Here is a 24,004-nt window from a genome sequence, read left to right on the forward strand (position 1 = left end):
CGGAGATAGGGGCGTGTGAGCAGAGGCTGGGCTCCGCCGGCTGGGCGGGGGGCAGCGCCCAGCGGGGTTGGGTCCCCGCGGCGCGCACGTGCCTCCCGGAGGGCGGGAGCGAGTGAGAGCGGCGGGGATTCCGCTGCTGCCGCCCCGCCCTGCCCCGCCCTGCCCCGCCCTGCCCCGCCCTGCCCCGCGCTGCCCCGCAGCGCTTGGGGCGGGGAGGAGCCCCGACGGCCTGCGCTGGCCCCAGGGGCCGTGCCCCGCCCCCCCGTGTTGGTGCTCGGAGGCTGTTGGTGGAAGTGGCGGGGTCAGCGCGGGCTGGTGGGTGGATCCAAGGGTGGAAGGACAGGGGTGTGCGTGTGTGTGTCAGCACTGCAAGGCCCAGCACGGCCAGGGCAGCGCCTCTAGAAGGCTGCTCCTGGGGCGCGGGTGCCAGGACACATGGCAGCTGGCAGCTCGGACAGCTCCCTGGCAGATGTCACTGCGTCCTGGCGGCTGGGAGGACAGCCTCTAGCAGTCTGCAGACATTGCCTTCAGGCTGAAGTCAAGCGTGGGGAAGAGCAACCTGCAGGCAGCAAGCTGCCCTCAAGTTCATGGATCTGAGCAGAGCAGGACGTGCTGGCAAAGGGCCACCCTCTTAGGGCTCGTGATGCCTACAGGTTCTAAGGTCAGTCCAAAGGCTTATTGTCAGTGGTGGCTGCTGGCCTGTGGCAAGAGCATTCACTTTAGCCAAGCTATTGCTAAGGATCCCTCTGACTTCCAGTTGTGAAGCTTCTGGCTGCAGCCTGCATTGTGTGCACTGTGGGCTTGTTACTGGGAAACCTGTACTGAGTCTCCTCAGCCCTGTGCGGCCACTCTGCATGGGGGTGCACTCTTGGATGAGATGTGCCACACCAGCAAGGAGTGGAGGGTGACTGTGTAAGAGGTGCTTCACCTGGAGCACAATCTTTTCAAAGTCATCAGGTAAACAAATCTGGCATGGCACATGGGGGAAAAAAATTCTCTGAGACTGTTATAAAAGATTGGTCCAGCATCTTGTTGTCAGCATGTTTGTCATCATCATTGGCACTCAAGAGGCTTCCCAGAAGCAGAGCAAGGCCCTGGTTGCTGTTGTCCCTCTACTGTGTCATGCAGCCATAGCACTGGCACAACTATCTGGATACTTGTGAGTAGGTAAAAAGAGCTTTCTTGAAGAGTTCATGCTTATCATTGCTCCCTCTCGTAAGTTACCACACTGAGTTCTGGATTGGCTTTCCTTGCAGTTCCTTTGGTGACTGGTGCTGCAGGAGCTCAGCTTCACCAAGCTGCTGTCGGACCCCTGAGTTCTTCCCAGTGCCAAGCAGCTTGGTGTTTGGGCCTGGTTTTCCTGAATCTGCCAGCAGAGGAGTTGCATCCTGCTGCCCCAGCTGCTCAGCAGCTGCCTTTTCCACCCTCCCTGTGCCAGTCTCGGTTTCTTGCCTAGTATTTCTTGTGAAGGATGTGCTTGCCCAGAGGAAGGAGTGTTGCAAAGAGCAAAATTGCAGTTTTCCAAACTTGCCAAAAGCTCTGGAAGAGGTTTCACCGCTAGACCCTTTGCTGCTACCTGCTCAGCATCTCAGCAGAGGACACAGCAGGGTCCAGCCCTGGCAGTAAACCCCGACGAGCAAGCTCTGCATCCCATCAGCTGGGGCTGCTGGTAGCATTCCTGCCTGGCCAGCTACTGCTGAAAAGCTGCTGGATGGGAGAGACCTTGTATGCTTCTGCCCACTGTGCTCTGCAGCCATCCCAGCTGCTCTCCCTGTCACCTCAGTGGGTCATTGGTGGCTGGCTGGCTGTTGCTGGCCCTTGGCAGGAGCTGTGCCAGAGGCCAAAACCTGAGCAGGAATGGAGAGAACAGCCAGGGGAGGGGAGTGGTGCTGGATGCTGGGAGGGGCACAAGGATCTGGGGGCACCTGGTTCCAGCCAGTGTCCCCTCAACCTTGCTTGACCTCCTCTAAACTGTGCTGCCCACAGGCATGGTGGAGGTACCCTCTGACCCTGGAACTGTCCTGAGGTTGGGTAGGATGGGCTTCCAGCTAGGGCTGCTGCTGGCTCACTGGTGCCTACTGGGAGGTGTATGAGGCTGCAGCCTACCCACTGTGGCACGAGGTGGCCATCAAGGTCCATTTCCAAAAGGAAGGTGCTGGAGGAAGACCTCAGGAAGGTCCTGCCCTGTCAGATGCAGGCAGGGCAAGCAGGAGGCATTGGCAGGGGGTAGCAGGAGGGCCCCTTAAGCATCATGAAATGCTGCAGGGCAAGAGGGGGCATCGGAGGGTCTCTTGGGCATCAGGGGTTAAGGGGGCAGGGGGAGCACTCTTTGGGGAGCATGTTGAAGAGCAGTGCTACTGGGAGGCTCAACATGGCAGGGACATTGAAGGGGTTGAAGGAGCAGAGAGTGGTCGGGGAAGTCCGTGGTGTAGGGGAGCACTGGGGGCACCCGGGGGCTTCAGAGGGACAGGGAGCTATTGGCAGAGGGACCTCCAGGAGGATGGCAGCCGTGGTGGGCACTTTGTGGGGAGCTGCCAGGGGTCGGGGAAGCGTTGGTGGCAAAAGGGGCGGGGATGCAGGAGGTGAAAGGCAAAGGGGGCCAGAGGGGGGCAGACCTGTTCCACGTCAAGTCCCTGCTGCCCACAGGTTTTGAAGAGCTTGCACCACAAGTACCTCCTCACGCTGTACAGGGGCATGGAAAGGGGGACGGCTTCTACCTCCTCATCGAGCTGGCCCCCATGGGGAGTGTCCTGGAGCAGGAGCAGAGCCAGGACTCTGCTCCCAGGGAGCTGGCAGGACTCCGGTTCTCCCAGCTGCTGCTCACTCAGGCCTAGCTGCACAGCAGGGTCGTTGCCCATCAGTGGGTGAGCGTGGGGGCACAGGGTCCCTGCTCTGGTGTCTGGGAGACGGAGTTCCCCGATGCAATGAGGGCTCTGCAGGGCCTAGGCCATGCTGCTTGTTGGATCGTTCCGCTCAGCCCAAGCAATGAAGGGCCTCCTGGAAGTTTCTCTTTTTATCTACACCTCTGCCTGCCTCACCATACCCTTACCTACCCTACCTCCACACAGCCACCTGCTCCACAGCTCCCAGTCCAAGTCTTCCTCCTCCCAGATGAGCCCCTACCCACAGCTCCCTCCTTGACCCATGATCTCCCTGTCCCCACACCTGCCATCTGTTCTTGTCTGCCCCCAACATGTGCTGTCAGTCTTCCACAGGGATTTGAAGCTGGAAAACCTTCTACTGGCCAGCAAAGAGAACACGAGGTCTCAATCTCCAGCTTCTTTGGGAGGGTGGCCCTGCAGTATGTCACTGGGGGGTCCCTCAGGGCTTCCCCACCTGTGAGGCTGCCCACCAAGGTGGTGCTGAGACAGACCTTTTGCAGGTCCTGTGCTTACACCTGTCCCACGATCCTGCAGGTGCAGCCCCATGACCCCTTCCTGGCAGACACCTGGAGCTCTGGGGTCATGCACCACACCTTGCTCCTAGGCTGTATGTCCTTCAATGCCACCAACCTGTGGCAGCTCTGGTGCCAGACCCAGTGACCCCCCCCCAACTTCCTCCAAAGGCAGCCCCTGCTCCAAGACTGCAAGGTGAGGGGCTGGGGGCAGTGCTGGAGCTGGGGGTGCATGGGAGGTGCACTAGGGGGCATTGAGGGCACTGGGAGGTGGGAGAGCAGAAGATGGGGTCAGGGGAATGGGGAGCACCTATGGGGCTTTTGGGGGAAACCTAGGAAGCATTAAGAGAGAGCTAGGGCCATGAGAGGGCATGGGGAGTTTTGAGGGCCAAGGGGAAGGTGCTGGAGGCCAGCTAGGGGAAGCTGGGTGTCACGAAGGGAGAGCTGGGAGTATTGTGGGGGCCATAGGGGCATTAGAGGAGCTAGGGCATATTGAGGAGCGCTGGGGGCAGCTGGGGCAACAGGAGCCAGGGACATTGAAGTGAGAGTGTGCAGGGGCCTCTGTAGAGCCCTGAAATAAGGGACTCAAAACAGCCACCTTCACAAAAATACAGATTGATTTGTTTTACTGTGCTTGCTAATTTTGTGTGCGTGTCTACTTTACTGGACACGGAGTAGGGGTGGGAGGGTGAGCAACTTGCTTATCTGGCTAAGACATAGCACGAATGTTGGAAGTTTCATGGCCTGACAACTACAGCGACAGGACCTGACAATAAGTTTTATGACCTGACAACTACGGTGACAGGACCAGGCAATTTTTTGGTGAGACTGCTGGAATGGAGCAAAAGCTCCATGGCCAGAGGCTGCATTAACAAAGCTGGAGGCAAGACCTCATAGCCAGAGGCTGTATCAACAAAGCCAGCTGTGGTGAAGATTGGTTCTTCCCCCCCGTTTTCCTTAATTATGAAGCACCTTTAGCCTGCTAGGAACCAATCAGCACACAACTCGTGCTAAAACTCAACACTGAGAGGCAGATAAAAGAAGCAGCTTTGAAACACTTGTTGAGTGCATGCCCACTATCCAAGGACCAAAAGTTTGTGCTGAGATCATCACTGGACCCAAGGGTGGTGATATCTCCTCTATCCCCTTCATATCACTCTCTTTCTCTCTCTCTCTAACCTTATTCCTGGCACATAAGGGTAACATTGTTTCCAGTTTTGCTAGTTGTAACCAGATGCTTTGAGAGTAATATCCTTGTGTGTGGGGTATTTTTTGACAAACTTTATAATCTTACTCAATTTTAAGTAGCGTTTTGCTTAAAACTCCTGGGTAATTGTCCTTACTCCTCGGTACCGCAGAAAGAATTAAAAAGGTTAACCTTGCCCTGTGCCCACCGAGTGGGACAGGTCTGTTAAAAAGGTTAACCCTACCTGTACCCACCATGTGGGATGCCCCTATTACGACTCTCCCTGGAGGGGCCAGGTCTGAGAGGAAGATTAGATCCAGCTGCACCCAGGCTTCTTTCTGAGAGAGCTCAGAAAGCAAGTGGGTCCAATCTGAATCTCCCTGGGTTGCCCAGCCTGGGTTTTGACAGTCTCCCAGACTGACCCCTGTGTCTCCCCAGGAAGTGATCTCGTGCCTGCTGTGCCCAGCCCACCAGCACCTCTCAGCTGCCAAGCTCCTCCAGACCTACCGGGTCTCTCAGTTCCTGCTCCCGGGGCTCCTGCCTTTGGACACCTAGGCCTCCAAGCACTTGACACCCACATGCAGTGTTGGGGTCCCTTCATCTTCAGGAGGCCACCAATAAAAGCCTTGAACCCTGTTTTGGCTCCTTCTTTTCTGGTGGAGGTCCCATCATGGAGAGCCCCTGCAAGGAGCCTCCCTCCCCGACTGTCATCACCTTCCAGCCCACAAAGCAGCCTCCCCATCTGGGGACATCTCTTCATTCAAAGCTTCTGTGACCGCAGGAGTTGTCAGGCCCCAGGAATCTCGAAGTTCCCACCATGAGCAGAGCCACCCTCAGGCTCCCAGGACCATTTCTCCAGTCCCTTCATCTCTGTGGCCCTTTGCAACACTTGTTCCAGTATGTCTGCATCTCTCTCACACTGGGCAGCTCAGAGCTGGATTCAGCACTCTGGAGATGGCCTCACCAGGGTTGAGGAGAGGGGAAGGACCACTTCCCTCCACGCACTGGCAACACTCCCATAAAGCAGCCCAGGAGGCTCTTGGCCTTTTTGCCCCAAGGATGCACAGCTGCCTCATGTCCAACTTGGGTGTCCACAGGAGACCTCATGGGCCTTCTCTACCTAGTTGCTTTTCAGCTGGTTGGTCAGCCGTCAGCATGTTCTGTATCGGGTTGCTTCAGCACTATCTCCCCTTCATAAAGCCATGCTGATCTACTACCCCTGATGGCCACCTTGTTCTCCATGTGTCTGGGAACAGTTTCCAGGATTACTTGCTCCATCACCTTTTGAGGGATCAAGGTGAGGCTGGCTGGCCTGTAATTCCCTGCATCCTGCTGCTTGTCAGCAGCAACACTTGCTTTCTGTCAGCCCCCAGGAACCTGTCCCCATCACCATGGCCGTAATTTACACAGGTGATGGAGAGTGGTCTTAAAAAAACTTCACCCAGCTCCCTCAGCACTCCAGGGGCTTCCTATCTGCTCCCAGGGATTTGTGTCTCTCCCATTTGTTTAAATGTTCCTCGAACCAGTTCTCCTTTCCCAAGGGAAACTCCTCCTCACCCTAGGCACTCCCTTTGGCCATAGGGGCCTGTGATTCCTGAAGGTAGCAAGGCCAGAAAGTGCATACCTCCAGCATGTACTGGTCCCTGGAGTTTAGCTTACCCATGTGCAGGATCTTGCATGTCCCTGTGTTGAACTTCATGAGACTCATTTCTCCAGCCTGGCCAGCCACCTCTGAACAGCAGCACAACTCTCTGGCGTATCAGCCAATCCTCTCAGTTTTTTATTATCTGTAGACTTGCTGAGGGTGAACTCTGACCCATCATCCAGGTCATTAATGAAGAGGAGAAGGAGCACTGGCCCTTGGAGCAGGTTGCTCAAAGAAGCTGTGGATGTCCCACCACTGGAGTTGTTCAAAGTCAGTTTGGACAAGATTTAGAGCACCTGGATCGAGTGACTTATGTCCCTGCCCATAGCAGAAATGTTGGGCTAGATTATCTTTAAGGTCCTAGACAACCTACACCACTCTATGATTCTGCACAGACTCTCAAATTCCTAGAGATGAAGTCACCAGATATGCAGCATCTGGAGAAAGTCAATGGAAAACAGAGGTGACCAAAAGGGGTTTGAGTGACATGCCCGCACCTCATGACCATCTGTCACTGACCACTGTCACTGTCATGCAAGATGGTCAGCACGGAGAACACTGTGGAGAGATGCCTGTTGGACACCTTCAGACACACTGGTGAAGAATCACCCTGGCCAGCAGGTGAATAGAAATGTTTCCCAGGTGCTTTACTTCTTAACTGACAACTCTAATATAAAAAGCAGTGCTCATTTCAACATGGGGCATTCAGAAACCAGCTTAGCTACAGCCAAGGATGGATCAGGAGTGCCTTACAATGCATGACTGCCACCTGCTTTGGCAAGTTTATTACTAGTAGCAATCTCAAAACAAGCTCCCCATATTTTCTAAGGGCACCTTGTGATGATAAAAGTTCTCTTTCTTTCCAAATGGCTCCGTATACATGTACCACTCCAAATGCATATTTAGTCAGTCCAAATATTCATTTTTTTTTCCTTCAGCCAGCTCCAATGCCCAGATTAAGGCTATCAGTTCTGCTTTCTGGGCTGACACGTTTGTTGGAAAAGGCGTAGCTTCCATCTCTGACTCTGCAGTCACAATGGCATCTCCTGCTTTTTGGTGTCCTTCTGACCTAAAGCTGCTGCCATCCACAAATAGCTCTATCTCAGCCTTTTCCAAAAGTCTATCCTGCAGGTCTGTCTGGCTAGAATATACCTGCTCAGTTGTTTGCAGACAGGCATGAGTTCACTTTTCTTCCCCTGCCGCTGGAAACAAAGTTGTCAGGTTTAAGGTTATTAGTAACTTTCAGTTCCATGTCCTCCTGTTCTGTAAGAACAGCTAGATACTGTATCATGGGTGACAGCCAGTGGTGTCCTTTTTGTTCCTGTAGAGCAGTTCCTGCGTGAGGCACATGCCCAGATACATGTTGACCCAAAGTTAGTTTTCCTGCCTCTTGTATTAGCATCACTGCTGCTGCCGCTGCTGGAGAGCAAGCAGGCCACCCCCTACTTACTCGATCTTTTTGCTCAGTTATTTCAAACCTGGTTGCCCAACCTTTGCTCTCCCAGGGATGTCAGTGGCCTGTACACGAGGGGGTTAACAGCATTCATCGCATCCCTGGGGACCGAGTTCAGGTTCTCCTCTTGTTCCTGATTCTGTAAAACAAATCCTTGCACTTCCAAGGCATTATCTTCAGGAACGTGAACACATGTCTTCCCTTTTGAAAAATAACCTGAGCCATTAATTTGGTCGATAGATCCTTCCCTAGAAGTGGCAATGGGCATTCGGGTATGTATAAAAACTTGTGAGTGAAGGTCCATTTTCCCAACTCACACCAGAGGGGCTGGAAAAAGGGCTTAACTTCTCTTTTCCCTGTCACACCAACAACTGGCATAGAAAACTTACTGAAGTCCCTTGCAAGAATTTAGAACAGAATAAGTATTTCCTGTATCCACCAAAAATTTAACCGATTCCTTCCCCAGCTTTATTGTAACCAGGAGCTCTGCTGGGGAGTTTAATTCTGACCCTGGTCCCCATCAATCTGAGTCCCTATCTTGATTTATTACCAGTATTTCAGAGATAGGATCTAATTTAGACCTAGAGGTGCCCTTTCTTTCAGGGATCTGGGGATCCTTTTCCAATGCCCTTTTTATTTACAATATGCACAGTGATTTAGCCCTAATGGGGCTAGATTTCGGCAATCCCTCATAGACAATGATCTCACACGTATCACTCTGCCCTGGCCTCTGCTCTTTGCTTGCAATGCATTCTGTTATCCAGGGCTGACTGACATATAAAACAGCATGTTGAACATTTTCTAGTAGGCTTCAGAGTCCAAATATAATAATTTTCTAGCAGGCTCACAGAGTCTCTCAAAAGATATTGAAGGTTCCTTGTCAGACCCCTGTCCAGCCTCATATACAGGTTTGTTTGTTTTTCAGTTTGTGTCCCATGCTGAACCCCAGACAAGATTAATTGCTGACATCACTTAAGTCTGTCTAGGTCCTTCCTGGAGTTAGGATCCCAGTTCAGGTTGTCTCAGGGCATAACCTTATTAATATAATCTTGTGGGTATTTACGTTTCACTTTTTCCAACTATTCACTTATCCTCATTAGTGAAGAGGATTTCTAAAAATACCTGGATATTCCCCCAGGTGGGGTTATATATTCTCAGGATTGTTTCGAGTAGCTCCAACACTTTCTCTAGATCAGCCACAGAGACTGTTTCCAATGTTACAGGTCCGATGCTTTAAAAGGGAGATGCACATCAACAAGTTTTCCCTCCACCCCGACTGCTTGTCTTAAAGGGGCACGAACAGCAGGACACTGCTCCCCACTTTCCCAGCCACCAGACTGAAATCTGTATCCTCTACTCACCCAGTCATTCCCCTTTCTCTACCCCCCACCCTGTGTTACCAGGGTGGAGGAGGAGAGCTGAGGGTTCCAACAACTGCACATCTTCTACATTCTCACCCCTTTTCACTGACTTAACCTTTCTTACTAGTTCTGCCCTCTTTTTCTGAATATTTCCTTCTAGTGCCATAATATCTTAAAAGCATCCACATACAGTACTGAATCTCACTTCCCTTCACATTTACAAAACATTAACTGCAATATAATGCTATTATAAATAATAGTTCCAAGCTGTGGCCATTTCCCCCCATCTTTCAGGGTATAAAGTGGCCACCAATCATTACCATACATTATCAAATTTTTCCAGGTAAGGAAAGAGAAAACTCTGAAAATTATTCCAATTTCCCAGATTACATCCTAGAGGTGAACATTTTGTAATGTCACCTCCCGCTGAGGATATATTATCCATTTTAATAACAAAGACATGATACAAGTGAAACAAAGAGACATTAATAGACATAAGTGAAACAAAAAAGCCATAACAGACACAAGTGAGACAAGGAGACTTTTAACAATTACCAAACACCAGTAAAACAATGATACTTTTTCAGAATTCCACCTTTACGCTGTCTCATACCCATTTTAATCAAATCACAATCTATACAGAGAGACAGAAACCGTAATCCAGTAAACAAAGCAGAAATTTCAAGAAACCGAGTTACCAAATCTAACTGGGGGCTCAAACACCAAACCAGACCTGGGTGTTCTCTGAACTTTCATCCAGCAGAACTTACTCAAAAGGAGACTTGATCCCATGGGTACCCTTATAGTCCACACTCACAAGGCTCTCCCAGCGATTAATAAAATAATATAATAGAATGATAGAATGGCTAAAGTTGGAAGGGACCTTAAAGATCATCTAGTTCCAGCCCCTCTGCATGGACAGGGACACCTCCCGCTAGATCAGGTTGCTCAAGGCCCCATCCAACCTGATCTTGAAGACCTCCAGGAAGGTGGCAAACCAAATTTACAGGCAGGGAACCAGACAGGGAACTCTATCCCCAAACCAAACACTTAATCACACTCCCCATACTCCAGTCATCACTGTACAAGTGTATGAGGAGATTTTCAAATCCCAGTTACATGGAAGTTTCCTGATCACAATGTCTCTGAAGGGCCTTGGTCTGTTACTCGGCCTCTGGCAGCAAGTTCATGGGTGGAGTCACCGGGAAATCCTCAGGTGCACTCTGGAGACCAGGCAGTGAGAGCACCCCCCTGGTGAGCATCAAGGTCCAATCCGAATCGGGGGTCCCATCTGGGTTGCCAGAAAACTGCTACCATTTTAAGATAGCTCCCAAAATGCAGACAAAGAGACTACATTTAGGAAGGAGATGTTGCTATTTATTGCAGGTTTGTGCAAAGCTGGGTTCTTGGTGCCTTCCCACAAATCAAGCACATCAAGAGATTTTCCACAACATATTTATACACAAAACTATAGACTCAGTAAGCTTTCAAGTCCATCCTCCTTATAGTGATTGGTTAGTGATTAACACAGTTATCATACAGCTACATCAGTGTTTCTGCTATCACACATGCTCAGGGGAAGGGTCATGTGGAGGACGGCCCATCTTCTCCCACCACATAAGACTAAATCCTGATGCCAGCGGCCTGCTAGTGACATTGTCAGTTTGCAACCAGTCTTCACCTGGACAGGGGTCTTTTTGACCTGGGAGTGTGATTTTTAGTATTATAGTGACATTATAATGAGCTAAGTTCACCTAAAGGACACAATATCACAACTTTCACAGCTTCAACTGCCCAAGACTGGTTTAGCCTTCATTCTTCTTGATTTTGTTTCTTCTTTACCACCTCCTCCATTCCTTAGGTCCAATCATCCATATAGACCTGAAGTCTTCTCTGCCAAGTTGGTGATTTCCATGAGACAGTCTCTAAACCTCTTGATTAATTGCCTTCTTCAAGGCCTAGTTACTGCAGGATGTCCTTGCTCCGGGCTGGCTGTGGTACTAATTGTGTGCCTAGACTGCAATTTGAACCTGTATATATATAAAGAGTGCATCTTACACAAAATAACCATGTCATTCTAAATTTCTGAGTTATTTTCCAACAATGCCAGGCTCATCCCCCTCCCGCCGCCCCTTCTGAGCAGCAGGTCAGCAAGCCATTCCAGTTGAATCCATGACAGTCATAGGATACTCGTTAGTAAATTCAATAGAAATATAGCCTAATAAAAATTTACTAAAATAATGAATTCGTTGTACAAATGAAACTATCAGTCAATTATGCCAAGCATCCTGCAGGCTGTGATAACAGCAAGTCTCCTAAGAACCTGTGCTGCCTACAGACAAGTTATGTAGACTCTGACCCACCTGGGCAATCTACCAGTGGGAGACTGGAGACAGGACCAGGAGGAGAGACCAGGACAAAGACGACAAAGGACTAGAATCAACAAAGACCCCACAGGAGAGCCTCGAGCACGCATAATTGCAAAGATAAGCCAATGACTATGTAAAAGAATTCTGGGAACTCATTGACATGGAACTGAATATGCATGTTTTTGGTGTATATTAGTCGGGGTGTTTCACTGACTCGTCGGAGCACGCACGGTGAAGAATCCCCAGCGCTGCAATAAAGGATGCCTGCTCAATAACAGCTTGTTTGTTGTTATTGGGTCCCGATCTCGGAAGCCTTACCCAGCCGCACCAGCCTCCCACTGCGCTGAGGAGCGTGAGGAAGCAAGGGGGCTCCGAACCTTTGTTTCCCCCCGGTGTTGGGCTGCCAGCGTTCCCAGTCACCCGCAGGCTTCCATGACCCCAGCGCAGGTCTCTGCGCTGGGACGCAGGCCAGCAAGGAGCCTCCTCACACCTCACACCTCACACCTCACACCTCACCGCAGGGCCCCGCACACCGCGACGGCCACACCCGTCGTGCCCCGACAGCCCCGGCACGGAGGGCTGAAGCCCCGCTCCCGGAGCCGCTGGGGCCATCTGACGGCACCGCCGCGGCTGCCAGGGCCCAGCCCAGCGCAGCCCACCACCGCAGCCCCGAGGCTCCGTGTGCCGCACAGGGACACCCCGCACAGGGACACCCCGCACCGCCCCGGCGGGAGGCGGGGGGGGGCTCCGCCTCCCGCCGCCAACAAAATGGCGCCCGGCGCTTTTGCCCGCACCAAAGATGGCGCCGCGGCCCCTCCGAACTGCTGGCAAGCGGCGGCCTTGCCGGGCGGGAGCCCTTTGCGGGGGCGGGGACTGGCGGCCGTGCGGGCGGGGCCCGGCGGGGCGGGGCCCGGCGCGGTGCGGGGCCCGGTGCGGTGCGGCGCCGAGCCGCTCCGCTCCTGCCGTCCCCGCCGCCTCCGGCCGCCGCCGCCGCCCCGGCATGAGGAAGCGCAACGAGTCGGTGACGGTGGAGCATGAGCGCGCCGCCGCCGCCGCCGCGCCCCGGGACGAGGGCTGCAGCCTGAGGCACAGCCTGCGCCTGCCCGCCGCCGGCGCGGGCATGAAGCGGCCGCTGGGCAGGTGAGCCGTGCCGAGCCGAGCCGTGCCGAGCCGAGCCGAGCCGAGCCGCCGGCCGCAGGGCTGCGTTGTCCCCCAGCCGCTCCGGGCTGGAGAGACCCCCGTGCCGGGCCCTCCTTGCGGCTGCAGCACCGCCCGCCCCCTCCTCAGCGCGGCCCCTCCGGGCTGCCCCTCAGCCCTGCTTGGGAGGGCGGCGGGAGAGGCGGGGGCAGCGGGACGGGGTTTTGCGAGGAGGGGGAAGAGGGCCTTTCCGGCCAACCTGGCCAGCAGCGGAGCGGCCGAGCAGCCCCCCGGGGCGGGCAGGGATGCGGGAGTTCGGCGCGTTTCCCGCCTCGGTTGCCCTTGTGTTTTGCGTGCCGGGTGAGCAGGTGCCGCCTCGGATGCCGCCGGGTTCTCGGTGCAAATAACTAAGGAGAGAATGGGGTGGTAGCAGGTCCTGCGGACCGAGATCTGGCCAGCAAAGGATTTGATTTTCATACCTGAGCGTTGCTTCGTCCAGCCCCCTCTGATAAAGGCAGGCGTTTGCCCGACAAAAAATGGCTAGCACAAAATCCTCTCCGTCAGGGATGGTATGTGGAGGAGCAGGGGCCTGCAGGTAGGATGTCTTTCTTTCTTCCTTTCTCTTTTTTAAATGGAAGAAGCCGAAGCCTGTCAAAGTGATCTCTTTTTCTATAAAATAATCGAATTTAGGTGTCATTAGGAGAAGCTCTGCTGTGTAGCTCTGCTGAAAAGAGTTTAGCTGCTGCTTTTTGCTCGCTGTGTTAACGTTTTGTCCGTGTTTACATTGGGAAAATGTTGGTGTTCCTCTCTCTCTCTATATATATAAATATATATACATCTGTAACCAGAGAATTTATTATTCAGTTTATAAGCTGTAACCTGCCTCGTGCAGGATTTCAAGGGGATGTGATACACGATGAAGACTGACCCAGAGTTGCAAAGGGCTAGGGAGGAAAAGGTGCAACCTCTTGGTTTCATCTACACTGGTATAGTGCTTTGTGTTTAAGTCTGAAGAATAACGATCAAATAGCTGTGTGGTTTAAGTAGATAAAGGCAAATTACTGTGTTTCGGGAATACAGCAGCCTATTAAAAAAAAAAAAAAAAAAAAAGGTGCTCATCAGTGGGTTTCTAGAAAATGAGCCAATGTGGCTGTTTCTCTGGTAGATTTTCTGCGTTTTTTTTCTATTCTCAGACAAGATTGACATTTGAAAAGAGGGGTTTTTTTTCCTGTTAATGACATGGATTTGTGTCATATTCGAAGAGATAGGATTTAAAATGTTACTACTTTAATTGGGTAATAGCTTTTCAATTGTATGCCCTGGAGGTAAACCTTTGGGATGTTGTCAGCACTCTGTTCATACAAGCTCTTGGTAACTGAAAATGGCGCTGGGTTGATCTCTCAATTTCAATGACTGTGCAATAGTTCAGACTCTGTGAGTGCCTTGTTCTTGTAACGTTTTAAAAATTCAGCATATTTATTCAGCTTCTCTTGAGTGGTTAACTTCTAAGACAAGTGGTAATCAAATGATGGCTTATTAACTTCTCCAACACTATGAATGACTTTTAAGTACTTTTCACTTAAGTGGAAATCCTCTTTCAGTGTTGAGCACTGAGCAAAAGCCCTAAGAGCACATAGTGCAAGCTATTAGCTTGGTCTGGCAGGGAGGTATTTGTGGAAACCAGACACAGCACAGCTATTAGATACACAGTATTATAAAAGCCAAGCTAAAAGCAGGGAAAGCACATCCCGTCTGTGGAAGGTTTTCTTGTATTTGGTTCGCCATTTGCACATTAAAAAATGGTCAGCAAGCAAATTTTCCTCACTTTTTTCCACCCTGAGGCCTTTGACTGCCTGAAGTCCTACATGCATTTTGGACTTAAAGTTGCTGTATGATTGTCTAGATAGTAATATTTTAATATACAAAGTCATGTTCTTATTTCAGCATTCCTTGGTACCACTGTATATAAAATTAGTGTTTGATCATGTTGTTGTTTTCAGCGTGTTACATCAGTTTTACTCCGCAGCTCGCAGAAACTGTGAGCAGGTGAAGGTTGCTGGGATGGTGGAGGTGGCATAAAATCTGGAATTAGGGATTTGTACCACAGCCAACTGTTCTTAGCAACATGCTTATTTATGGAATAGTTAAAATCAGCACTTTTACTGGCTGTGAATTCTGTGTTTGGGGAAGTGGTGCTGTCTGCGTTTCGTACTCCTGTTGTTTAGTCTCTGCAGAACTGCAAAAGCAGCACGTTTGGCTTCAGTGTGTGGGTTTCCATCTTTTCTTTGTATACGATACAAACCACTGGTTAGAAAAGCAAACTGACCCCACGGTAGCTGGAAGTGGCTGCGTAGCTCTGCAGCCAAGGGCTGATCATGTGGCAGATCCCGTGGGTCAGGAGCGCAGGGGGGCTGCAGAGGCAGTGATGTTTGTAACTGCAGCAGGGAACCAGGGCTGTAGAACAGCAGCAGAGCTTGTGTGTGCGCTGGTGGTGTTTGTAGAATACAGTATGACTTACCACCAGCAGCAGCTTATTCTTGCAGCACTGTTTTGGATTTAACTAGCACTGTATTTGACCCTCTGTTTTGGTTCAGTCGTATCACGCTGTGCTCAAATCAGCTGGTAGCTGAAACTCATTCTGAAGAGGTGGCCATGCCTTTGAACTACTCTGTTACAGAATGTGTGTGTGCATGTGTGTGTAATGGAGATAGATACCTGATAAATCATATTTATGTGGCTTTGGTTAGTGTGTGCTGCAGCCTGTGTGGCATTTCTTAAGTGGTTTACCAACAGAAAGGAACAAATACAGGTATTTCTTGTTTGTTTTTTTTTTTTTCCATAGGTAGTAGTGAAATACAGTATAACAGGTCGTTATCTAAGAACTTTACCATTCACTGTTATAAAAGTCCATATAAATTTTTTAAAGCAACTGTGGTGCTTTCTGAAACTGTTTAATGCAATAATGCAGAACTAAAGAAAGCAGCATGCAGTGCTTGATTTTCCTAGTATGCGTTTTTTTTGTGTGGATGGCCATTCCTCTCAGATTTGTGTTATGATGCATTTTCCAGGTGACAGTGTTTAAGTGCTAGATGCTTACTAAGGTAGCATTGTGTTTCGGGTGGTTGCTCAGATTAATTTTTGTGACCACTGGCTGCAGTGTTCTGAGAAAATGTGTTTGAGCAGCCTTAGATAGAGAAAAGCTTTGTGGGAGCACAGAGAGTAAAGAAAATCAAATTAGCTTAATACTGGAATTGATATCTAAGCAAATTCCTCTATCTCATTTCTGCTGGACTCTAATCCTGGTGGCAAAGTCAGATGTGTATTGCCTTTCACTTCTGTGACCTCGTCTTTATCTGTGCCTCACTAATCCAAATCAGTAATCAGACTATAGACTTGAAGTATTAATTTTGCTGTTCTCTGTTCTCCTATAAACAGTAGTTTGCTGCAAATGTTAAAACTTATGTCTGTCTCTGTGCTGTGAAGCATTGAAGAGCTGTGAATCCCATGTGTGTAAGCTGTATACCTTGATACTTTTGTCTTTCTGCCTTTGTGGAGAAGCCTGCTGTCCCTCAGGCTGTCTCTTCAGTTATCTCAACTATCTTCTCTCCTAGCGACCCCCTGTTCCTGGCACAAGTCCCTGCAAGTTGCAATTTTTGGTGCCCTTCCACTGGCTGTCCAGCCTCTGTATCCCACAAACTAGATCTTTTTTTTTTTTGTCTCAATATATTACAATTTGGTGTAGTCTTGGTTACATTGTAGTCACCTGTGTTTGCCACCTTCTTTGTTGTGTGCAGCTTTCTCTTGAAAGGTGGAAGGTTGCTTTTACAAGATCCTTTCTTGGGTATTTTATGAAAATACAATGAGGTGCTGAAGACAAAAGGCTGCAGCTGGTATCTTTCACCCTGATGCAGCTGAGTTTTACTGGAATGGTGAGTGTGTCCAGGCATGTCGAATGCAGCATGTGGTGACCATTAGTGCAATCCTGCCCCAGCAGCCAAAATGCTCCATACCTTCCCCTGTCTCTTTGGATTTAATCAGCAGTATTTTTCCTCTGACAGAAAACTTGAAAATGTGGCCATCTCTGTTATCTATCTCCCCCACCTCTTCTATCGCCAGGCCTAGTCTCTTTTTTCCTGATCTTTGTCTAGAAGCATTTGCACAATATTTTATCATTATTCCGGTGTGGACGTTGTAGCAGAGATGACAAATTTTTAAATAGTTTTCCTACAAGTTTTCATCAGTATCTTCCATAAGCTTTTTTTTTTTTCCCCCTCTCAGGTGAGTTTTGTGCTATTGTCTGTCTTAATGGTTGTCTTCAGGTTAAACCACTTACATGTTGGTGCTCTTCAGGGAGGAAAGGTGCTGCTTGTATAGAGACAATTCCTCAATCATGCAGCTTTTTCACCAATCCCATCTTCCTACTGGGTAGCTGCCCACATCTCAGTTGTTGTTGATAGTTGTTCATGAGCAAAGTTCACAAAGGAGCTGTGAAATGGTTTCCACTTACTTATCATAGAATGATTTGGCTTGAAAGGGATTTTAAGACCATCTAGTTCCAACTCCCTTGCATGGGCAGGGACACCTCCCACCAGACCAGGTTGCTCAAAGTCCCATCCAACCTGGCCTTGAACACTGCCAGGGTGGAGGGCATCCACAGCTTCCATGGACAACCTGTTCTGGTGTCTCACCACCCTCAAAGGGAAGAATTTCTTTCTAATGTCTAACCTAAATTATGATCTTCTAGTAACTAAGTATCTTCAGTAATGCCATTACTGCATTTGCCAGTGCTTTCTTCCATAGCAAGTACAGGTTGAATCACAGTTCCTCACTTCTGTAAAATACGTAAAAGCAGCTTGCTCTGTGTGAGGATTTTTTTGTAGTGTGGGTTTTGGTTTTGTTATTTTGTTACAATTATCTTGAAGAGAATGCACAGTAATTTTTTGCTCAAATCTGTCAAAAATAGGATTGTGTGATTACTTCCATATATATCTGACTCTTTTATGAATGGGAACTTGGTGGCTGTGTCTAAATCTTGGTTTGTCTTATACATTGTTAGCCATTTTGGCAGCTTATGGCTAAGTGAGTTCCTCTGAATGCTCCCAAGTTACCCAGTTTGGAGTATTAGGTTTTTGGTCTCTGCATCATCTTTCCAATTTATCTACCCTTTGCAGCCATTATAATTCTCTTTCCATGTGCTCATCTTCTTCTCCCTCTTTCTTAAAGCCATATAATTCATCCAGCAAAAATGGGAAGACTCCCTGTAATGTGAGGAGTTAATAGTTTTATTGGTGTGTTGTTTTTTTTTTAATCTGGGATTTAATATTTTTTTTTAAGGCCTTACTGATGTGAGCAGCCATCATATTGATGTGTAGCTGAAAGTTCTGGGCCTCAGTGTGTTACTGTTAAAACCTATCTTCTTTTGCTATGTTAATCACTGACTTTGTTTTTAGTGTTAAGTAGGCAGGGTTTATGCTCTCAAGCATCTCTTTGAGACTCCTAGCATCCTCCTGTGGGCCTGTCTGTATGATCTGAAACATCTTTCCTTGGATCCAGCTTTCCCATGAGTCTCTCTGGATTTTTCATGGAAGAGCACAGCATTTTTTTGCTGCATCTGCTCTGTGTTATGTCATCCTACAGTCTCGTAGTGTCTGAGCAAAACTGCTTGAGTCCCTGTCTTTTGTGTTGGTCTCCTTGAACTCCCCGTTTCATTGTGGTGCCATACTTCTGACACCATGTGTGCCCCTGGGTTTAGTTGCTCTGCTTTGATGGCTTATGCCTGAATTATTAATTACTGCAGTATTATTAATTGTTTCTACTTTGTAATTCCTGTAAAGTAGTTTTCTACTTCAGAGCTGTATGAAGTGCAGACCTCTGCTTGTTTCAGTGTACCCAAAGTTCTGAACATATGGGTGGTTCTGGGTAACTTCTGGGACTGAGAGGACTTTCTAATGGCCTCTGGAGTGAAGAAGTCTGTGGAGACCAGAGTCTTCTCAGTGTTGTCACAATCTTTTCTGTCCTGTCTTCTCAACAGCCTTCCTTTGGGCATATCAATGAGTACAGTTATGGGCTGGGTTGTCAGTCAGCGTGATACTGTGTGTTAGGATGACCAGCTAAACTGAGCTTCTAACATCAGCACAAGTCCTAGGTTCCCATATGCTCTTTTCCTTTAGATACCGTTTTTGCCTCTGGTATGTTTCCTCTGGTATCTCCATGTCTATTTCCAGCCTGCTTTTGCTTAAACAGAGGATAACTTGCTTTCATGCTGTAAATGACTTGTAGCTGCTCAGCCAGGCATCTAGTAATCTGCAAGTGCAGTCCCAGCTCATCACAGCGAGTCTGCAGGTGTTTGTTTCTTTTTGGTGAAAAAAATGTTGTGGTGTTTTAATGAAAACTAGTGATGGTAGCATTATTTCCTCTCCAGGATCTGCTGCTGCAGAGCATGCAGGAGGCATGGTATACCCAAGCAGCACTTCCTCTTTAGATGAAGAGTCCTGCCTGCTGAGTCTAGTTTCCTTCAAAAGTCACCTTGATGTCCTCTTAGGAGGCTGCAACTAAGTTACTTTATCCTTCCAGTCCTGATGGAGTAGGTTATTTTGGTAATCATGCCGGGATATGAAATTAGTAAATAGGCTTCTTCAGCAATTCCCCTGTAAAACCCTGGGTTTTGGAAACTTGGTGGATAGCTGAGCTGTACGTGCTGTGTTATTGGTGTTACAGTAGTGGACAACTTCTGACATCAAGAGTGAGTGATTGCAAGCAGGGGAGATTCACTAGGGCTGTAATGTGAGAGGACTGTCAATGTAGCTGTGACTGAACCGGTACCACAAGAAGATTAAAAGAAAGTACTTCTGGTGTATTAAAATGGTAACAGGAGACCTAGGAGTCATTAGCCTGAGATGGAGTCTCTGTGGTTTTAATGGTAAGAGTTAATTTGAAATTCAGTGGAAGAAGATTTAGCAACTAAATATACAAGCACTAATTAAAATAGATCTGCCCTGTGGAAGGCAGGTCTAAGTGTAAAATATCACAAGTTTGTTGCAATCCCAGCCTGGCTGATGAGGGCATCAGTGGTAAAATTTTTTCTCCAAAGCACTTGATTTTGTACTTTAGTGTATTTTACTGAAAGGGCTTGTATTGCTAATGGTGAGCTTATTCTCTGCATTGAAAACCAGCTGAGTGGAGAGAGAAACAACTGGGGAGTTATCTTGGGATTGATGCTTGCGTTCAAGGCTGCATTATTTTTTATATCAACCATCCCAAAGATTAGACAATTGCTGTTAGTGATACTGGGAGGGGGAGAGGGTCGATCAGGGTAGTTGGCAGTCTGGGGCAGCTGGTGAAATAGTGAAAAGGTCACCAAAAGACAAGTTAAATGTAGCTGGGGAGAATGTAGAGGTTTGTGACTGTGGGATGGGAACTGTGGCAAAGAGTGAAGCTGGTGTAGGTAAACACTTCTCTGAGCTGTGGTGTCCTCTCGCACAGGCCTGGCACGAGTACTGCCTCTCCAGGAGTAAGGCTGCAATCCAGGCTTTGCACTTTTGCCTTGTTGGCACACACCTCTTTCTCAAAGGAAGTGTTGGTAAGACAGCACAGTACTGAGCTTCAGAAATCTGCCTCTTCCTTACTGAGCACAGTTTAAACTTGGAAGCAGAATCTCCTGATTTTACACTGGATTAAAGTGCCTTGATCACTTAAGTGTGACTGTTGAACTGAGGGATGTCTGTGTTTACTTTCCAAAGTGAAGTATTTGTTTAACCCAGATTTATTTCAACATTGTAACTCTTACTGAGTGGTAGAACAATAAAAAAGATTGCTAGACTAGAAAAGTAACTTTTAAAGCACAAACACTTGAAAATATCTGAGATGTTGTACAGCTGCCCTCTCCTCGTTCAAAACAATCTATCAAACCACAGAAAGAGAATTTTAGAAATCAAAAAAAACAGGAAAACTCCAGGCATTGGAGGTTGTGTTCTGAAGCTAGCAAAAAGCTGAAACAAAACCTTCCAGTGGAGGGCATATAGGATTGACTAGTGCAAGTAGTCAAATCTTTGTGGAGTTTATTTTTTAAATAAAAATCCTCCCCCTGATAGACTGGCCAGTGTTGCTGTTTTATTCAGTAACTGGCCATGTCTGAATCAATGCTGAATGGCTGTAAGCACAGATAACAGAATATAGATTTTATATTTGAACATCTCTTAGAGCCCAGAGTTTTTCTCTCGTATCATGTTTGGGAAGAGATAAAGGCATTCTTTGGTTACCTCCCTCTTGCGTTTCAGTAGGGGTGACATGAATAGCAAGAGCAGGTGTTCCTTCTCCGCCCCAGTGAAGAAGAACCAATGGGTGTGCTTAAATGGGGCTTCTTTCGCTTATAGTACACTTCTTGTACATCAGGCCCAGAACGAAGAAGCGTAGCTGAGATTTCTAATATACTTTCCTATCTGCGCTGCTGTTCTGAACCTGAACAGTTCTATTAAAATCAACTTTGAACCCTCTGAAAATGCTAGATAATTCTTCTTGCAAAGGAGGTTTGTATTGAACAATAAGTAAGATGAGGTCATGTGGAGCCTCGTATTTCTTGTTACCAAAGGTGTGTGGAATAACTGAAAAAAACCCCCGCCCCTCTTGGAAGGTACTTTTCAGCAGGATAAGTGTTAAGCTCAGAGTAGAGAACAATAAATGCATTTGCACTGTCTAGAGACTAGTCTGCCTTTCCCTGACAGTAAAGCTTTCCCTGGTGTGACTTTCTGAGACAGCAAAACCTGTGCAAATGAGGGTGATGTAACTGGACCTTTGGAGTCAGGGCATCCAGGTTGCAGCATCCTTGCTTGTGGAGGAAAGTGTGTGCAAGGTACTTAAGAATCAAGTAGATTTTTAGACTTCCTTGGAATCCCTGGGAAGGGAAGCCTAACTGTTTTCTACCCTAAAGTAATCCTGTCTTTTTGTAAAGTTCTGATTTGTTTCAGAGCAGCTTTAGGAAGCAGGAGTAAAGCTGACAATGTCAGTTTTATACTGCTGAATATGAAAACTGTGAATTGGACACAATTGTTGGAAATACTTCATTCTCTTGTCCTTGCAAATCCAGCAGAAATGCAGTGAATAACCTTTTATTTCAGTTTCCGATAGCTTTGTGCTGTCTCTTAAGAAAGCATTCTTCTCCCCTTTTGACTGCCAGGGTAGGGACCACATTTTACTTGAAACTAGGTGACAGGCTGATGTGCAGAGCTACAGAATGTTCCATTTCCAAGCAGTTAAGTAGAAGCTCTGACACCTGCTTTTCACTTTATTTGAATATATGTTTTCTTCCTTGGTCTTCGGAGTTTTGTAGTATTAGCAAATACTGGTTTTGTCATTATTTTTTTCAAGGCTTTGCCCTTTTGAAGTTGTTTCTTCAACAAGATGATAGATAAAGCTGGAATCCCTGAATAAAGCACAGATAGAAGCAGGAACAGATTAATTTTCCTGGCTGTAGGCAAAATAACCCTCTGTTCAAGGTATGTCAGAGGCTGCCAGTGGTTCTGTCTGCTCATACATCTGTTCTGTAACCATGGCTGTTGCTTTATGAACATGCACTGTTTGTTAAGCCTGCCTTTTTTAAACAGGTCACAATTACAGAGGGCACTGTGACTGCCAGCTGTATCTAACTGTGCTCAGCTGACAGCCAGCATATGTAATGTTTTGGCATAGTTTAATGTTCTTGTTTGTTTGTAGGCCTCTAACAGGGAACTGTTGATTCGTTGTAATCAAATTGTCTTACTAATGATGCATTCTGCATCTAAAAGATGGCAGTATCGCTCCTAGCACAAAAGCATTTTCTTTCTTCAGGCTTCCAAAGAGGAATGGCTTCTGATCTCTGCCAGCAAAAGCAGAACCATCGCAGTTGGACAAATGCAAGACTAGTATCTTCATGCATTTAAAAGGAAAAAGGCCTACAATACACAAATGAAACTTTTGCTCAGGTGGTTTAAAAGAGAGCCGGAGCTACAGAGCCTGTGAGTAGTGGTAATTTTCAAGCTGGGTGGCTGGTGACTTGTCTCAGGAAAACTAATGTGTGAAGAGAAGATTTCCTGTTCACAAAGTTGTGCAGCTTGGAAATACAGACCTGTTCATGCATGTGTATCTATAGGAACAAAGTCTCGATCTATGGATTCCTGTTATTGCTGCAAGGCTAACACAGACAATGCAAGTCTGGCAGGTCACACACAGTATGTTAACAAGTTTTAAGTAGGGGAACTGGACTGGCTGCACGGTGTGCTTTTTTGGTTATGCTGTGCATTCAGCTGTCAAGTGGCTTTATGTAAAACAGCAGTTAGGAACTGTGGTGGAATATTGCATGTCTAAATTGTTCTGCTTTTGAACCTTTGCTTGTGCACCTTGATATTCCTCCTCATGAAAGAGGGTGTGGTAGAGAGAAATGAACTTCAGAAGAACAGAATGCTGTGCATTCAGAAATGCTTCAAGAAGAATCCCACTCAGCGGGTCTCCAGCTCCTGTTCTGCACTTGCAGCACTGTTTCAGTCTTTTTGCATTTTTGTTCTGCTTTTTCCTCTTTCCTTTGCAGACGTGTTTGTGTTGCGCAGCTCATGGACTAATGAGAGGACTGTGCCTTTAATATGAACCAGCTGTCAGCTGTGAAATGAGTGGAAAACCTGAGAATTCAGTAAACACTGTGAAGGGAGTGTACCACTGTAGTATGTCAGTGCTAAGCTCAACTAAAATCTAGTGTGGGTGACTTCAGATTGAGTCGTGTCAGCAGCATTGTTGTGGAGCTCTGGAGAAAACATTCTTAGAATTGAAACAAATGGTTCATACTTGAAAGGTTCTGGCACAAGCAAAATGGCTGTTGCAGAATATGCATTCAAGGCAGGTCAACAACCTTAAAACCCTAAGTCCCAAGCCTGCTTTTCTGTCCCAAAAGTCAATTGTTCAGTTGCCTAGGGTATAACTATTCATTGTTTGCTACCTGCTTAAAAATAGCAGAAGCTTCTTCTCCTTTCTTCTTCAAACACAGCTTTCAAGTTAATCTTGTCATACACAATTCACGCTAATGCTGATACCTTTTTACCTCAGAATTGAGAAGGAACATAGCTGTTGCTTAGGCCATGCTATCAGTATACATTTTAAATAAATCAGTGCTATATTGCTGAATGTTCAGTTTGTTCATGACTCCTAGTCTGTGATACATATATAGATTTCACACAATTAGAATTTCAGTTATTAGGACTGATGTTCCAAACTCGTGTCCTTCAAAGGAAGTGCCGATACTCACAGTGGTTTAATTAGACAAGCAGTGTTGTTACTACCTTTCAAGGGTGGTCACCCTTGTGTGAAGTGGTGTGAAGAGGAGAGCCCAAAGTATGGCATTGGGAAGGGAAAAAGTTAGCTGTAGCTAACCTGTGGGGTGTGTAAATGCTTGTGTGAGCCTTTCCCTACCTTGCTTCATTTGCTCTGCTTTCTGCAAA

General features: G+C 47.7%; 1 protein-coding gene and 1 long non-coding RNA gene across 3 annotated transcripts in view; both read left to right on the top strand.

Moving 5' to 3' along the window:
* Positions 1 to 7: 7 nt before the first annotated feature.
* Positions 8 to 5,216, top strand: LOC127382411 (uncharacterized). The gene is made up of 2 exons (XR_007888946.1): positions 8 to 661; positions 5,019 to 5,216. It is a non-coding gene; the product is annotated as an uncharacterized LOC127382411 (long non-coding RNA).
* Positions 5,217 to 12,328: 7,112 nt separating this feature from the next.
* Positions 12,329 to 24,004, top strand: part of ABHD12 (abhydrolase domain containing 12, lysophospholipase) — a 37,853-nt gene continuing 26,177 nt past the window's right edge. Inside the window, exon 1 of one of the 2 annotated variants that reach the window (XM_051613994.1) lies at positions 12,329 to 12,548. In XM_051613994.1, coding sequence (XP_051469954.1) covers positions 12,409 to 12,548 — 140 coding nt within the window. In that variant the 5' untranslated portion in view covers positions 12,329 to 12,408. Of the gene's footprint in view, positions 12,549 to 13,050; positions 13,141 to 24,004 lie in introns of those variants that run through there. The other variant, XM_051613995.1, reaches the window with a different exon arrangement.

This window comes from Apus apus, chromosome 3 (assembly GCF_020740795.1).
Source record: "Apus apus isolate bApuApu2 chromosome 3, bApuApu2.pri.cur, whole genome shotgun sequence".
NCBI lineage: Eukaryota > Metazoa > Chordata > Aves > Apodiformes > Apodidae > Apus > Apus apus.